Genomic DNA, 18509 nt, shown 5'->3' with positions numbered 1-18509 from the left:
AACATTGTGAGTATACCTGTACTCAAAGGTAAGCTGCCGTCTTGAACCACTGCTTTCCTTTGAGTACCGGTATACTCACAATGGGTAATTTGGGATGGGTAGCAAATGTCGACCTGGCCAGCAAAATCCACATCAGCTCATGGATGAATAAACAAAATCACTTAGACTTACTGTCACACAGGTCACATGATCCCTTTCATGTACTCTAAACATAAAGTTGTTGTTATTTGTCAGGATCCTTTAAATTGCTTCTTGCTCATGTGTCATAATCTAAAGTCCTTCCTGATAAATGAGGCTGATTTTTCTCATCACAGTGCCAATATACACCAGTTTGTAGGACATTAGTATAAAGAAAAATGAGTAGAAATCTGTAATGTCACTTCATTGCCTTCTTTCTCCATTACATGCATTTCTGGTGTGTTGAGAGCAGGTAGCTCCTCTGTGAAACAAGTGAGAGATTCACTCCAAAGTTTAAACACAGAGCAACATTGTTCTGAAAGCTCCCAAATCTTCTTCCATTCTTCACGGCAACTCATTTCAATACCCACATCTACAGTTTGGAGGTCATTTCTAAACTAAATTTCCTAACTTGTTTGTGTGTGCTTTCTGCTAGTATTTGGTTGTCATGAGCCTTTGAGCCAAGCGTTTCATTACTTTTTGTCTGCAGCACCACTATTAAGATTTCTTTTTAATTAAATCTGGGAAACCACAGATTTAACTGTCTGATAATGACTTTGGAAAAGTATCTTCACAAGATATACAAAAATATCTTCAAAAGGTCTGGACCAGGAGGGAACTTCATGGTGAGATGTGCTATGAACTACCAGAGTACCCTACTGCTAATGCGATCATAGTGTGGGCACAGTGAATGACAGGACAAATGAAATATTGTCTTAAATCTGCACACAGGGCTTCTGATCTCTTCAGCTTTGCCTTTGCCTTCTTAATCCACTGTTCCATCACCTTTGGAAAGTCAACTGATGGATTAAGATGCCAGTTGTGTCTTTCTGAAAGCTTTCAAAATTTTATCAACGTAGCATGCCTCTTTATTGCTCCCACCCCTTTCAATTTCTCTTGTATGCAACTGTTCTCATCCACAGTGAGCACGTTCTTTATACCTGCTCTGAGTTGCACTTCAATGTTTCAATCTGATCCAAATGAGCTGATCTAGTAAATGTAACTGCTATTTGGACTGTACCATTCAGGTTGAAAAGTGACTTGCACGTTCAGAATAAAACTGACTTCCTGTACGATACTCCTGTTGTTTCTTGGAGATCTATGTCTCTGTCACTAAATTTCTTCTGCCAGCAAAATAATTCAATGATAATTTAAACATCTTTAAAATTTGGTAACACTGATAAAGCAATTGGATGAATCTTAGACAACAAGGTGCAGGGCTGGATGAACACAGCAGGCCAAGCAGCATCATAGGAGCAGAGAGGCTGACGTTTCAAGCCATTGTTAAACACTAATGCCATAAATTTTAGAAAACAAAATATTTAAAACAGTTTTTTGATTTGTAATATAGATAAAAGATAATGAAGTGTGTAATTGTCCATAAACACAGCAAATTCTACAAACCTACCAGGGAAATGCTATATCAAGAACAGCATCACAGTGACATGTAGTGATCAGATCCTCTTTAAACTCAGTGAAATTAAATCGATATATCTGGGAAGTAATGGTCCCGACAAAGAACTGGTGTCCTTGACCACGAAGACTGATTGAAGTGATACCACCATCCACCTGCACTTTTCTGGAATAAAAATAAAGATCCTCCCAATGTAGTCTTAAAGTAGTGGGCTAAGAGCACAAATTAAACTATGTACAGAATTAAATAGGCATTAGGTTAAATGAAATATGTAGTGTATTGTACATTACAAATAACTTCATTTAGTTTCTTAAGTATCAATTGGTCTGTATCTTGCAGTAGCAACAATAGCAAAACTGTCAGAGTTCAATGTCATTCCTTTTCTGAAACTGACTTTTGTAATTTGCATATGTGCAGTTAAACATGGGAATCCAAAACTTATTGTTGGTAATTCTATGCTTCCAATAGGGTGTTCTCGTGAAGTTGCAGTCCTCCCCAGTCACAACCCAGAAGTAGAAACCACTAAACTGATGAGATAATATCTCACTATAAAAATTGTTTCAAAAGTCATATCCAACAGAATGATGAACAACTGACTAAATGGCATATTAAGCTCATAATTGCTTCGAGTTGCATTCACTGGCCCTGAAAACTAATTTTATATTGGTTGATTGTCAAACATTTTGAATATGATCAAAAATTATCAATAGGTATTTTTAGAAGCTTGTTTGATACTTCAGTTTCAACCTTAACCCCATGGGTATGTCCCAAAGATTTATTTTACTTTTGTAAAATTTTATTTTAAGGCGAAAGTTACAATACAATTTACTTCATGGTTTGCTATCCCTCAGAATACTTCAATTATCCTGCAGGATAACATCACTGTTACTGGAAGCTGGGAGATCCCTTGACTTGGCACTGGACTCAAACTGAAACTGGGAAAGGGGAATTTCAACGATCACTCAACCTTTGTCAACCTTTCCTAAAATGTCATTTAAATGTTACAAACATCGTTAAATTAGTGGAAGGAAAGTCATGGGATGGCACCTATGATTTTACAAGTTGTATTCCTTGCAAGTGCCACTGTCAGCTCTGGGAAGAACTAACTTTTTAAAAATATGTTGATTGTTCTGCCACAGAATGTGTAGGAAGCCCACAATTGGATCTAAATAATGCATCTTATTAAAGCAAAGATACATGTTACATGAAGGTTGTCAAGACTGTGGCTCAGTGTTAGCATATCTGCTGTTGTGGGTTCCAGCCCGCTTAGATAATAGATGTGTCATGCTGTGTAGGGCTGAGATGGTGGACTGAGATCCCATTTGGCTTCTCAGGAGGAAATAAAGGATTTCATTGGTGCTGTTTAGTATATCTATTTGCCAACCTCTCTAAATCAAAACTCCATGCTTATCACTGAAATTGATCCACAAGTGGCCAAGTTTTAAAGTGCTTATGTTCCAACTTTTAAACCAAAAGTCTTGAGTTCAAGTCCTATCTGCTCCAGAGGTATGTCACTAATGCCTGAACAGGTTGATTAAAATACCTGAAGTTATCTGGATGGAAGGATTGAGTGGCTTATGGATACTCTTAAAAATCTGCAATATGTTGAGAGTTGTTAACAAAAGGGAAAAAACATATCTGCATTTAAATTTTAAGAGACCAATCTATGGATGAAAAACTTGCAAGACACTGTGTAGACTATAAAGACAGCAGTTAACAATCAACTATGTTGTTATTGGTCTGGAGCCAGATCAGCTAAGAGCATTAGGTTTATTTCCCAAAAGATATTTCTGAATGAGTTGGGAGTTGCAGCAATCTAGTAGCTTCATGGCCACCAATATTATTTAATTCGGTAAATTTAAATTCCTCTGCAATTATGTGATTTGAATGCATGTCTCCAGATTTTTATGTCAGGCTTCAGGATAATGAGTTCTGTAATATATATATATATACTAATCCTAGCTGATGGTAATACTAGATAAGTTCTAGAATGAACTAGACAAGATCTAGAATGAAACTTGATTGCTAGATCATCTGTCTTTTCTTCATTTGGTTAGTTATCATGGTGGTTAGTCATTGAGACATATTCAGTCAAAGCTGAAAATTTTATTTAACATCAGATGGGTGCTTTGTACACAATAGAAGAAAAAAAACCTATCCAAATAAAGAAGATAATTCAAAAGATATAAAACAAACAGCAAAACTAAGTTGCAACGTCATTCCAAATAATATCCATTACAGACATTGAATCGAGAGAAATTACACCATTTTCTCAAGTCTTTATGGTTTTACTTACTGACTCCCGACAATTGGAGTTTGCACATTCTCCCCGTGTTTGCGTGGGTTTCCTTCAGGTGCTCTGGTTTACTCCCACAGTTCAAAGATGTGCAGGTTAGGTAGATTGGCCATGCTAAATTGCCCATAGTGTCCTGTTTATGTGGAGTAGCCATGGTAAATGCAGGGTTATAGGGATAGTGTAGGGGCATGGGTGTGGGTGGGATGCTCTTTGGAGGGATGGTGTGGACTCGATGGGCCGAATGGCTTGCTTCCACACTGTACGGATTATATGATTCAATGGATTTCTTTACCATGCACTGTGGAGCCAATTATATGAGGCCTTTCCAATTTTGCCAACATGAACATTTTCGCAAATCTGAGAGAGCAAATTTTCTCAGTTCTAATAACCTGTAAGATACCTGACCAAACCTGGTTTAAGATTCAAACCCTGGTATTGAGATGACTCCAAACTGCCTTGAAAAACTCCTTCTAGAAGAGAAACTAACCTTACTTTTAAACTCAATACTTGTATTTTTTCAGAATGAATTTAAAAAATCCTCAACCCCAGAGACTTCTAAACTAAAAACAAAGCTAATAGCCTTACATGTTTAACTTATATGTCATAAGCACAACAAGATAAACATCTTTGCACCACAGAGATCCGCAGGCACCTGCCATCTACATAGGACATAGGACAGTACAGTACAGGAACATTATCTCACTAATGACGGTTTTGGTCATTGTGCCAGAAAGACTCTCTGGTCTCTTTTTTAATGAAAATCCTTCACCCAAGTAACAAATATCATTCTTTCTCCATTTTAAAATCAAAATTCCAAAATGATATTTTTATATATATATTATATACACATATAAAATAATGCACCTTTCATTATACATAAACAACAGAAAATCCATGAAAATCTGTTTCCAAAAGAAATCAGCTGAATCTTTTTGGCTATAGATCAAGTTTTTTGGAGGGAATCTGGACACAAGACTGAGAAGATTTTCTCAATGTGTCTCATAAAATTAGCCAGACTAATTACTGGCCTCATTCCCTATGGCATCCTTTCTGGTGGCTATGCATGTCCCAACCGCAACAATCCCACCAAACATGGACTGGCATTTATAGGACAAAGGACTGATCATGATCTGCTCTCTGCAACACCACTCTGACAGGACAACTGTCTGTGGCTGAAGCCCTGGACTGGTATGAGAGGCTGTCTTTGACTAATTGTGCCAGGCCCCTGAATGATGGGTGCCGCCATGGACTTTACTGAGGACTACTTCCTAAGACTTTGAAATATGGCTGACTAATGCTGCAGATGCAGTTTGTATGGTGTGAACACTGCTGCCCTGTAGGACAGGTGTGACAATGATGTGGCAGTGAGCACCTTAGTCTGAGGACTACTGAGCACCACTGCCAGCTGCCTGGTTTTGTGACTGCGCTAACTATCACTGCAAAGCAAGACAAGGTAAGGCATGCATGTTACAGGTATGCTGATAGGTGCCAGGTGAATGCACACTATGAGAGCAAGCAAGCAGCTCTGGTAGTGAGCTGGGTGCCTGACCCTGTGCAACAACTGCACCTGATACAGCTGGTGATACTGCTGATTGACACTATGCTGGTCTGTGCTTCCAGAGCATAATGCCAGTGTATCAGAAAGTGGTGCCAATGGTTCACTGAATATCAAATGCCAAAGTGTTTGGAGGAAGGGTATGTGCGGCTGATGCTGGTGGATCGTGACCCGGGCTGCAATTTGATCATGAGCAACATGGAAGTCACCTGAAGAAAATGGTAAGCTGAATCCACCAGACATCTGCTGTGGTTTTCCACACAGCTAGTTTGTTGGGCAAGTTTGGTAAGATTGGAAGCAGAGTATCAATTAGGTGTGTTGGGCTGTCAACAAGGAGCTAAACAAGCATCATTGCCAACTCGCCACTACCAGACAAAACTCTTGCCACGCCACGTGTGAAAATGTACACAGCCTTGCTGGACTTGTCAGATTGTACCACACATCTTGCTATGGACCAAATCAGTCAGATCCCTAAAATATTCTGCCTTCAGTATTGCACAGAACTCTAATGTACATTAGACAATAAATGTAATTCAGCTTCACAAAGCAGTATCAGGTCATTTTGAACTGAACATGGTTAAACTAAAACATGTTTTTTTCAAAAGTACAGGGTAGTGTGTTTTTAAAACAAATTGCTGCTGTACTAAAATCTATTTTATGAATTCTGTAATTCCTCCATGAAGCATTATTTAAGTCATTACAAGTAGTAATTTGTTAGCACACAAGGTTAATAAAATATATATTCAATATTAAATGTATTCAATATTAAATATATTTAAACATACTTGAGTGTCTTGAAGTGTGGTGCTTTGCACAGAGCTATAAGACCATCTCCAGTTCCAACAAGGGTGTCCTCCGATTTTAGCTCTACTATTGCAGTGACACCCTGTAGATAACGTGAGATGAACCATTCAAATTCTCATTTCACTTCAATCGTAATTCTTGTTAAATACTAACACTGAAGTGTGGAAATTAGAAAATTAAACTATTTATAATGTCTAAAGACATTCTAATCACCTGGACTTTTTAAACAACTATTTCCCTCCTTGTTTTAATTCCTCCATGTTGTCCCTTAACTGAAGCAAATAAATACCAACCCTCTTTTAATACCAGTACCTCCCTTTGAAACTGAAAGGACACTACATTTTAAAACAAAGCGATGTCTGTTGTAAATTCTTAACACAAAGCGTCAAATTATCCTAAATTCTGACTAGAATAGCAGCACTGGAAGTGTCCCAGAATGATGAACCTCCTGTCCTTCTACCGTGCTGAATAGCTGTTACCATTTGTTTTACCACCTCTCTAATGGCAGACTGCAGGCCACACAACCTATTACATCACCAAGTGTCACCGGGTTTTGGGACACTATTCGACAGGAGTCATCTCTCACTGTTGTATACCAGAAGCCAGCCGACAGATCAATTCACTCACATTGATGTAGCTCCCCCTATTTTAAATGATGCACTCTGAAGTTTTCATTTTCATATGTTGGAATACTGACCATTATCCATCTTCCCGTTAACCGTTGCCCTGCTTACAGTTAAGTCAAAACATTCGGCAATGTACTAGCTGAAGTTACATATAACAGATTTTGTTTTGGAACAAACTGTATACAGCCTGCACGTTCCAGAAAAAAAAAACAGCCTGTAAGCCAGTTGCAGATTGGAAAGATTAGGATGATAAAGAAATAGGTCAGTGCAGTGTCACCTGGTGGGATGCTAGAAGAACACTGTGCAATGCATATGGAAAATAGATGACCAGTTCAAAAGCGGAGCCCGTTTGTTCCAAAATTTAGAGCTTTATACAGGCAGTGCAGTAATAGACCAAGAAAGTTCAAAACTGATTCTCCTAAACTTTATGGAAACTAACGCAAAGTACTTAGCAGAAGGAAAAAATGGTGATTTGAGAACTTTATTTTTAATACAGTGAGCAGTTAAAATCTGGAACACACTACTGAAAATGTGGTGGGTGGCAGATTCAACTGAAATCTTGAAAATGGAACTAGATAATTATATGAAAAAAAAAATACAGGGCTATGAAGAAAAGGCAAGGGAGAGGGACTAAGTGACTTGCTCCTGCAAAGAGCTGACATAACACAATGGGCTGAATAGCTGCCTTTTATTTCAAATGTTACAACAATTCTGTGATTCTGTTGATTGCTTTATGTTTATTGTAACACTGCAGAACAGTTGTGAAATAGCAATGCTTATAGTAGTGAAGGAATATTAGCGTTCTGATGAAATGGCATTGACCTGAAATGTTAACTCTAATTCTCTTGCCACAGTTGCTGCCTGACCTGCTGAACATTTTTTTGTTTATTTTAAATTTTTAGCAAGTGCAGTATCTTGCTTTCATATTAAAACTTTTAATGTTTAATACCATGCATGGCCCTGAGTTAAATGGAGGTGACTGATACAGGAATAATACATCTATGTGTGTGATCATAACCAAAGGAAATACATGAACATGATGTAGGCCCGGAGATGTAATCAGGATGAGTACCACCAGTTGGCCCATTCTGAAGCATTTACTCTGATAACCTATTTTCACAGGTCCTCTCTACTTCACATTGGTGGGCTAAAGCAACACCACTATTCAAGAAAGGAGGGAGGTTGTAAAAACAATGCAGCAAACTATAAGGCAGTTGGTCTGACATCTGTCTTTGGAAAAGTGTTGGAATACATTCATAAGGAGGTTGTAGCATGACAATTAGAAAATCAGAATACAATCAGGCAGAGCAAACATAGTTTTGTGAAAGGGAAATTATAGTTGACAAATTTATTAGAGTTCTTTGAAGGTGGAACAAGCAGGAGAGATAAAAGGGGAACTGTAGATGTAAATGTGATTGGATTTCGAGGAGGCATTCCTTAAGAAGCTACTTCAAAAGTTACTACATAAGTTAAGAACTCACTGTGTTGGGGGTGATGTAGTAGCACGGATGGATTAGCTAAGTAGCAGAAAATATGGAATGAGGACAAATGAGTAATTTTTAGTTTAGAAAACTGTAACAAGTACAGTGCCACAGGGATCAGTGCTGGGTCCTCAATATGATCGATATTGGTATATTGAATGAAGGAACAGACTGTATCGTGGTCAATTTTGCTGGTGCTATAAAAATAGGTAGGAAATCAATTTGTAAGGAGGATATAAAGAGTCTGCAAATGGAATTAGGTAGGGTTCATGAGTGGGTAAAAAGTTGACAAATAGAATATAATATGAGAAATGTGATATTGCCAACTTTCACAGGAAGAATAGACAATCAGATTTTTTAAAAAAATGCGAGACTGCACGATGTGGCAATACAGAGATATCTGGGTGTCCCTAGACATGAATCACATAAACATTAGCATGCAGGTACAGTAAATAATTAGAAAGGCAAATGGAATGCGAAAATGTGAATCAGGAGCAGGAGGAGGTCATTCAGCCCCTTGATCTTGCTCCATTATTTAAATAAGATCATGGTTGATCTAATTGTAACCTTAAATCCACATTCCTGCCAACTGCTGATAATCTTTCAATCCCTTGCTTAGCAAGAATCTATCTCCCTCTGTTTTAAAAACATTCAAAGAGAGCCCTGATATTTACAGTGACCTCCAGTCTTAAATTCTCCCATAAGAGGAAACATTTCTCAACATCTATCCTTTCATGACCCCACAAGATTTTACATTTTTAATCAAGTCACCTCTTACTCTTCTAAATTCCAGCAAATGCAATCCTAGCCTGTGCAACCTTTCCTCATAAAGCAAAACATCCATTCCAGGCTTCAGTATGGTAAACCTCTTCTGAATTGCCTCAATGCACTTACATCCTTCAGTAAATAAGATGATCAATACTGTGCACAGTATTCCAGACGCAGTCTTACCATTGGTTTGTATAACTGGAGCATAAACCTTGCCTTCTTCCAAATTAAATTTCCCTTGTGACAAATGATAACATTCCATTAGCTTTATTACAACTTGTATACTAGCTTTTTGTGAACACACAGAACCCTCTGCATCTCAGAGCTCTGCAATCTCTCAACATTTAGATTATCTGTTTATTTTTATTCTTCTTTCCAACATGGGTAATTTCACATTTTCCCACAGTTGCCCACTCACTTAACCTATCAATATCTTTTACAATTTCCCTGAGACAAAGATATTTGCCAGGGGACAAGGTGGTGTGTTGCACATACCACCTTCAACATACCACCCTGTTCCCTGGCCAATATCTCTATCTCAGGCTTGCTGCAGTGCTCCAGCGAAGCTCAGTGTAAGTTAAGAACAACACTTCATTTTCCACTTGGGGACCCTGCATCCTTCTTGACTCAATATCGAGTTCAATAACTTTACGGCTTGAACTCGCCTATGTTTTAGCCCCTAATCTCACTAACCAGGCCTTGTGAGCACATAATCTGCAATTACACACAACCCATTGTTAGTTACAAATAGTCTCCATTGACACTATTAACCCTCCTAGCCAGATCATTACCCACTCCTTTGTCCAACTGTTCTCTCTTTGGGCTGTATCCCCACCTATTATTTACTCCTTACTGCCTCCCCGCAATCCTTTCTCCTGCAATATTCGACATTTTCCTAGCTACCACCAGTTCTGAGGAAGGGTCACCAAACCCGAAATGTTAACGCTGATTTCTCTTCACAAATGCTGCCAAATCTGCTGAGTTTTTCCAGCAATTTCTACTTTTGTTTCTGATTCACAGCATCTGCACTTCCTTTGGTTTTTTATCAGATGATTTACATTATGTAGATTGTGCATTTGTGCTACTTGATATAAGTGTGTCTGTGGCTGGTTGGTGGGGTGATTGTGATCACTCTAGTTTCATTGAAAGATTATAATGATCTTGCTGAATGAAGAAAATAAGATACTTTATTCTCTGTAAAAAGTACATCATGTAGGTTTTGGACCTCTTTATATGTTCTATTAAATGTGCATGATCAGTACATGTGGACATATGTGATACATAGTACAAATAATAAATTATTTATGCAAATAATTGTAGTGGCCACTACATCAATCATCAAGAACTCCATGATTTCCAAATTCCCTTTGTTTTAGTTAATGCAATACTAATTGAAAATATTATTGGATCATCTTGGCACTTTACAAATCGTACTGATCAAGTTCACAGCTTACCAAACTGAACTTATTCTTTATTGGTCCATAATTATTCAGACGTCCAGTTTTCATGCTGATCATCAAAATATCACCAGTAGTAGTTCCACAGTAGAAGAAACTATCATCTTTTGTTACCTATCAGTGAAGAAGTGAAAAACCATGAGGTCAACTTAATATTTATGATGAAAGCGGAAAAAATTTCAGGCAATCACTCAACAAAAATTATAACAAGAATTATATTTTTAAAGTAACAACGCATTTAGAAATATTTCATTAAACATACATTTGATAGCTTTCATTTTAAATGATAATCAAATTGCAATAAAACATCTCATAATGCTTTATGGAAAATGCATTGTGAAACATTTTTATTATTATTTAGAAACATAGATTCTAAAGTTGACAGAATCATGTGTGGCTTTAAGTTTAAGGTTTACTTCATATATATAATGAGAGTTAAGAAGGGAAGAACATAATTTTGTCTTCATTGTTGAGTTCTAGGAGTGGTGCTGGTTTGTTTGGAAATTTGTTTACATGCATTTAAATGAGGCCTTTAAAAATCCCTTGAGGTAGATAACAAAATGCCTTGAGAAAAGGGTAGAAGAGAGAAAAAAATTGGTCTTTTAAATAGCAAGAAGTTGTTATATAACAAAGGGAGGCTGAAACAGAAAGCGGGAACCACCCAGAAGACAATCAATTTTAGTGATATCTTGCAAACAAATGTTTGTGTTGGATTTTCCAATGAAGCAGGATTTGCAATATTCCTTTATGGGAAAATGAGTTAAGTTGTCCGTTGGCATGGGAGGCAAGGAAAATAACAAGAGTGGTGAAGAGCACGTCATCTGTTGAAACTCTGGCTGTAATGATGCTGTTGATATACTGTTATATTTATTCAGCCATGTCCATTGCGCAAGGAATTTTATAGTGGAAATAGGGTGGCCTTTCACTGCTTGGGTACTGCACAGTTGTGTTGTTTTTAATATTTGTGAGGACCGTGTTTCAACTAAGTCTTCTACAGTGTAGTGTAGTTTTTTTCCTAATAGATGTTTGACCATGTTTTGTGAAAAACACATTTGCAGCCTCTTGTAAACATGTTCAGTGACTGACCAGCATGGTCAAGCAACAGTAAAACTAAAACTGGTCTATCAAACCAGGGATCACTCTTGAATCTAGCTTGTCCAGTTTTACTATCAGCTGGGATCATAACAAATTGTCAGGGTTCAATGGCCTCATTAACAAAAACTCTTGGACATTGGAATATTCCCAATGAGGTCTGTACTTGAGCTGCATTGATTAATTTGGGATGTTCTTGGAACACAGGCACAGGAGTAGGCTTTTCCACCCCTTCTGAACTCTGTCTTATGAAATATGAATTAGCAGCAGAAGTAGGCCAGTTTGCTCCTCCAGCCTAGTCCACCATTCATGGCTGCTCCTATTACATCACATTTCTGCCCACCTCTGATGGCCTTTACTCCTTTGTTTATCAAGAATCTATGTTTGCATTAAAAAATATCCAAAGACTCTGCTTCCACTGCCTTTTGAGGAAAACAGTTTGGCCCCCTGAAACAACTTTTTTTTCCCTTGTCTCCATTTTAAATGAATGGCCCCTGATGATCCCTAGTTTGAGAATGTTTCTAATCTATGTCTCAAATTTTCTAGAAAAACTAACCAATGCACTGGAGCTGGTGAAGGAAGAGCCTCAATAAATAAAAAAAACTAAAGCAGATAAAAAGGCCAAGGTTCAAAGTTTTGTTGCAGGAGACAAGGTATTAGTGTTGGTGACAGTCTCTGCGAAATCATGAAAAGCAAGTTGTACTGGATCTTATCGCATCAAGAAGAACCATGATTATGTAACTTATATAGTAAGTGCTACTGACATGGTAAACAATCAGTGAGTGTGTCCTGTTAAGATGTTGAAAAGAGATTATAATAGGGATGATAGATGGGAGATGAGAGTACTTTTGGTAGTGAAGGAAGTAGGGTTTGAAATAGAAACATCAGAGCAATGGCATAATGAATATGAAAAGGGAAATTCAAGTGTTAACTGTCCAACCATCAGATTGCTTAAAAAAAAAGTACTTAAAAAGTTTGATGGCATCATGTCTTATCTTCCGTAAAACTATCAAGGTTACTTAGAAAGGCTATTTTGCAGAATTATAATTCAATTTGTGGGCCAGGAAAAATGTTTCATGATTATTAATGTAGGGAATGTGTTGGAACTCAGGTTCCAAAGAAGAGTCATACTGGACGCAAAATGATAAGTCCGTTTCTCTCTCCTCAAATGCGTCCAGATCTGTTGAGTTTTTATTTCAGATTTCCAGCAACTGCAGTCTTTTGCGTTGATAGATTAAGTTCATGATAGGCAATGGCATTACTGGACCGAAACAAATAGCTGATGTTCATCCATTGTGCTGGGTCACGAACACAATGCATTTATTATCATAAAATCAATATAATAGCAAAAGCTGACTCATATCCTATACCTAGACTGAAAGATTGCTTCAAACAAATGAGACACACCTGGTTTGTCACAAAAATTGACATACCAAAGGGTTATTTCGCATGTTCCTTTAAATGAGTGACCTAAAGAATTATTACTTTTTGTAACACTGGATAGGCTTTATTAGCTCAAAGCTATGTGATTTGGAAAGAAAAATGCACCAACAACATTTCAATGATTAGCCAATGAATTAATCAAAGAATTTGGTAACTACTGCATATAATAATGATTTGTTTGTTTTGAGCCAAAACTGGGAAGAATATTTACATACTTGGTTGAACTGTTTGATCAGCTACAAAAGGGTCAATCTAGTTTTACATCTGGCTAAGAATGAATTTGCCAAAACAAAGGTGACTTCATTGGGCCATACTGTGGGACAAGGTCAAGTAGCAACTATAGAAGTGAAAGTACAGGCTGGGACAAAATGTGAGATTTTATGCTGTGTTGGCATGAATAGATTTTATCATTAGTTTGTTCTGAACTTGTCATTGCACATTTAAAGAATTTGTTGAGAAAACGCAGAAAATTTGAATGGATAACATATGTCAAAGTGCCTTTGAAAATTTGAAAGCTGTGTTAACAATTGTACTGGTTTTAGCCATACCCAATTATGAGAAGTTATTCAAACTCACTGTTGATGCAAGCAACATTGCTTTAGGGGCTCTTATATTGCAAGACGTTGAGATGGGGATCAAGCTATTTGTCAGTTGCTTTTTAAAGAAACTGACCACATGTCAGAAAAAATATTCTACAGTGAGGAAGGAAACATTGAGTCTTGTGTTGGGTCTACAACATTTTGAGATTAACAGAGAAGTTAAGAAGGCATCAGAAATACTTGCCTTTATCAGTTGTGGCATAGGTTATAAAAGCAGGGATTTATGTTGGAGCTGTATAGGAATTTGGTTACTGCTGGAATACTGGGTAAAGTTCTGGTCACAACACTGTATGCACTGGAGAGGGTGCAGAGAAGATTCGCCAGGATGTTGCCTGGGATGGAGTGGATTATCTATGAACAGAAGGTGAATAAGCTTGGGTGGTTTTCTTTAGAGCACAGAAGGTTGAGAGATGACCTGATTGAGGTGTATAATTTTAGAAGGACCATGGACAGGGTGGAAAGAAAAAAACTGTTCCCCTTAACTGAAGGGTCAATAACTCGGGGGAGAAATTTTAAGGTGGCAGTCAGGTGGTTTTGGGGGAATTTGAGGAAACTTTTTTTCACTCAGAGAATGTTAGTAATCTGAAATGCGCTGCCTGGGAGAGTATTTAAGCAGGAAACCTCACAATCTTTAAAAAGTACTTGGATGAACATTTGAAATGTTACTACATTCAAGTCTATGGGCCAAGTACTGGAAAGTGGGGCTAATGTAGGTCAAGGTAGCTGTTTTGTCTTGAAGACTTGATAGGCTGAAGTGCCTCTTCTGTGCTGTATGATTCTATGATCACCAATAACATGGAAGGTACTGTTATTTATATGAATGACAATCCTTTGAGATAATATTATTCTAAATAAAACTGTACATGGAGAGAACTGAGCAATAAAAGTGCCACTCACCTCAATACAGTTGATTATTCTTTTCAAAGGTCCAGTTTGGCATTCCATGGGACGGATTTTTCTGTTGGGTAAATCTAAGAGCCAGAGACGTAGTGTACCACTAGGAAAAGAAAATGAATATACCAAAAGAATATTACCTTGTACACATACCTATTTTAATAATATTTCAGGTGAAAATCATCTAAACCAACATATTAGGCTGGAATTTCCTGTAAGGTTTTAATGTAATTAAAGCACTGGAATGGATGTGTATTTTTTTCAATCTGAGAAAATTTACATTGAAGTAATTCACTACTAAGTATTATTACATGTAAATTTTGTCTACCATTGTTTCCTTGAGGAAGCTTTTCAGAAATCCTACCAAATAAAATACAACTATCTCTTGCAATGAAACTGAGAATGTGAGTTTCCTGTACCTGCACCAAACTGGGGTAAATTTAAAATGAATATTTTCAAATAGCTTAATTCAAAGTCACTATTTAAAACTGAGTTTTAAAGGCTTTTGTGCTTATTTTGTTTTGATTTACTGTCATCTTCACTGTATTTTCTACATATTTTAATGTTGATGGCATTAAAATACAATACATAAAAACAGGAACACTTCTACAATTTTTAAAATATACTGTGCTTAATGTGCTTAGATGTTTTTATGCTTTGAATACTAATTTTCAGAACAGCAATAAAACATGGAATCTCTTACAGGATGTTATATATTATGTGGGTCCTCAATTATCCACCCTGACTTCTGCTTGCTTTGAGCTGCTCTTTCTGTTTCAGTATACTATCAAGATCTTGAAGAAAGCTCAGAGCACAAACAATGTTGAAATGGATAGATTTGAGTGTTTTTGCCATTAGCCCTGATTAAGGTAATCTCAATTTTCTTTTCCAACTTACGTTCCTCCTGTAATGAAGGTATCGTCCATATTGTTAGCAAATTTTACACTCAGTGCATTTCCTGCAGTGGCAACACAAGCAGGACTGCCACAGATAGATGATTTTGTTGCAATATTCCAAATGACAACACTGCAATAGAGAAAAAGCAAAAGACATAAAGTTTCTTAATCATTGTGAAGGCCGACAGAAATAAAAAGATAACAATCTAGCAATTTGTGTAGCTTAAATCATTACAAAAAAGGGAACTAGATGACATAGTGGTTGTTCTTTAAATTAAAGAAATGTGCTTTAAACTCTCATCCAACAGCCACATGCGCACTTTTCAACACAGAACAACATAGCAATAAAACAACATTGGAACTAATAATACACTGACAAAAATATTACTCAAGAGTTCCACATGAATTTTTAACTCATACCTCTTTATCGTTATTGGAAACATCAGGGATTAACACTTTGTTTATACTTATGAGTTACTGGTGCGACTCAGTAAGTCTTATCTATTTTACATTAATCAGTTTCGCTTGTATAGTTAGTAACACTACCAACCTTCCATCAGGATATGAATAAGCTACTGAGTGAGTGACCTAACCTTTACTGCTATTATCAAGGAAAAAAAATCAAACAATGGAGTCACAAAATGTTGATCATCAAATTGCTACAGCACAGAAGGAAGCCAATCAGCGCTTTACTTGCATGCCTGCGCTCTGCAAAAACAATACAGCTTGTCCCACTGCCTTGACTTTGCCCATAGCTCAGCATTTTTTTCACTTCAGACAATAAAATAGTTTTGAAAACCACATTTGAACCTGCCTCATGACACTTTCAGGCTGTGTGTGACTTTTAACCTTCAGTGTTGAATAAGCAAGAAATCAAGTAGAATTAACTGAAAAAAAACACCAATGTGAGATATCTGGAAAATTAACAAAATTAGATATTTAGTCTTTTGACTAGACTGAAGATCATATGCTTGTAGTTAGAATAGTTTTAGAATTTATCCAACCTCATTATTGTGATTTGACATAGAGGCCTTGACGTCCTATGGGACCAAGGTGTCAGAATTCTGAGACATCAAAGTGATGAATCTACACCTATTGGACTGCTTAGTTCCTAGATTGTCAGTGTTTGTGTTAACTCACATCTGTGCTAGTAACTGTATTTGAACTAGTTGTCCTCAACTTCACCTCCCTTGATTTTCTAAGTGACATACTTATATTGGCCTGTACCCTCAGTTGGTATAACTTCCATAATCTCTCTTATTTTCTCACTTTCATTCTCTCTCTGCTGGTGATGCATTGATTTGACAGAAACATCTTTCTGCATATACCAGGCAAAGAACTACTTATGCTATGAAACTACTAAAACAACTTGAACTAAGAACTTAAAAAATTTCCTTCAAAAACAACAATTTAGATATTTTTAATTTCCAAGAAACATTCTTTACTTTTATTGATCAGTCTGTGTAACATACCTTATATGAGACCATAAGTTGTAGATCCGGAAGTAGGCCATTCAGCCCATTGAACCTAAACTGCCATTCAATGAAATCATGACTGAACTGATAACCTTCAACTCCACTTTCCTACCCTTCCCCCCATAAATCTTAATTCACTTACTGATCAAAAATTTGTCTGTGTCAACCTTGAATAAACTTAGTGACATAGCCTCAACAGCTCTGAGGTAAAGAATTTCACAGATTCACTACCCTCTGAGAGAAGAAATTTCTCCTCATCTCTGTTTTAACTGGGCTACCCCCTACTTTGAGATAGTGCCCTCTAGTCCTAGATTCTCCTACAAGAGGAAACACCCTATCAGCATTAACCCTGTAAAAGCACCTTTGAAGAGCAGGGCGATGTGTATTTCTATACATAGGTCTCAGTACATGCAATTGCATCATACTGAGAACCCAAATGATAATCCAATTGATAAATGGTGTAATTCTTCATGCACTCAGGATTATCCAGCAAATATTGTTCATTGCAGACCACATGGAATGTTTCAGTGTCAGTGCAATGCTAGTATGTAGGCTGTATATTCCAAAGATTTGTGAATCATATCGAACAGGGTATCTCTTTGGCTGACTGAAACAAGCAAGGTGCTGACTGTATTTAACCAGCCTGATCTTGCAAAACTCACAACATAATGTTCAACATTAGATGTGATTCTACAATTGGACAGCATTTGCTTAATAACCCTGAGAACGCAAATAATTATGCTGACAACCAATTTTATCATTATCAGTTGAGCTTGCAGTGCATTGCACCCACATGCATTGGAAGCTACATATACTTATACACATGCCCTGTTTTTTTACAGACAGAAAGAAAACACATAAATATATACAGTATGCTCTCATGCGTTATAAATGTTGTTTTCCCCTCAAATTGGCATTCTTGTGAATTGTCTCAATGAGTGCAAGTGGAAAAGCTTCAACAAATTGTCATTTCTTTCAGCAACACTCAAAACTACTAACTAATAAAGGAAGTAGATGTCGCTAAATTTGGCTCTTGTGGCTAAAGGAATCAATGGAAATGAGGGGAGGGCAGGATTAGGTATTGAGCTCAATGATCATCCCATGAATGGCTGCGCAGTGGTCAAATAGCTTACTCCTGCTCCTATCTTCTAAAAATTATTGTTTTCAACCAAGTAATAAACACTAGTTAACATCACTGGTAAAGTCCAGAATTAGAACGAGGAGATAGTAAGAACTGCCGATGCTGGAGTCTGAGATAACACAGTGTGGAGCAGGAGGAACACAGCAGACCAGGCAGCATCAGAGGAGCAGGAAAACTGACGTTTCGAGTCGGGACCCTTCTTCAGAAATAGTGGAGGGGAAGGGGGCTCTGAAATAAGTAGAGGGGGGGGTTGGGCTGGGAAAGGTAGGTGGGATGGTGATAGCAGGTAGGTAATGGTGGGGATTGGTTAGTGAGGTGGGAGGAGCATATAGGTGGTAGAGAAGACGGACAGGTCAAGGAGGCGGCGATGAGGGGGAGGGTTGGTCTTGGG

General features: G+C 37.4%; 1 protein-coding gene across 1 annotated transcript in view; it reads right to left on the bottom strand.

Annotated features, from left to right (window-relative positions):
* Positions 1 to 18509, bottom strand: part of cfap52 (cilia and flagella associated protein 52) — a 75679-nt gene that overhangs the window by 49612 nt on the left and 7558 nt on the right. The window contains exons 4-8 of the mRNA XM_048610940.1: positions 15504 to 15632; positions 14610 to 14709; positions 10576 to 10692; positions 6228 to 6328; positions 1586 to 1756 (exon numbers count right to left, since the gene is read on the bottom strand). Of these exons, the coding sequence (XP_048466897.1) occupies positions 1586 to 1756; positions 6228 to 6328; positions 10576 to 10692; positions 14610 to 14709; positions 15504 to 15632 (618 nt within the window). The remainder of the gene's footprint in view (positions 1 to 1585; positions 1757 to 6227; positions 6329 to 10575; positions 10693 to 14609; positions 14710 to 15503; positions 15633 to 18509) is intronic.

This window comes from Rhincodon typus, chromosome 23 (assembly GCF_021869965.1).
Source record: "Rhincodon typus isolate 14 chromosome 23, sRhiTyp1.1, whole genome shotgun sequence".
NCBI classification, from domain to species: Eukaryota; Metazoa; Chordata; class Chondrichthyes; order Orectolobiformes; family Rhincodontidae; genus Rhincodon; species Rhincodon typus.
Note: the sequence above shows the minus strand (reverse complement) of the source record. Positions and strands in the feature narration are given on the sequence as shown.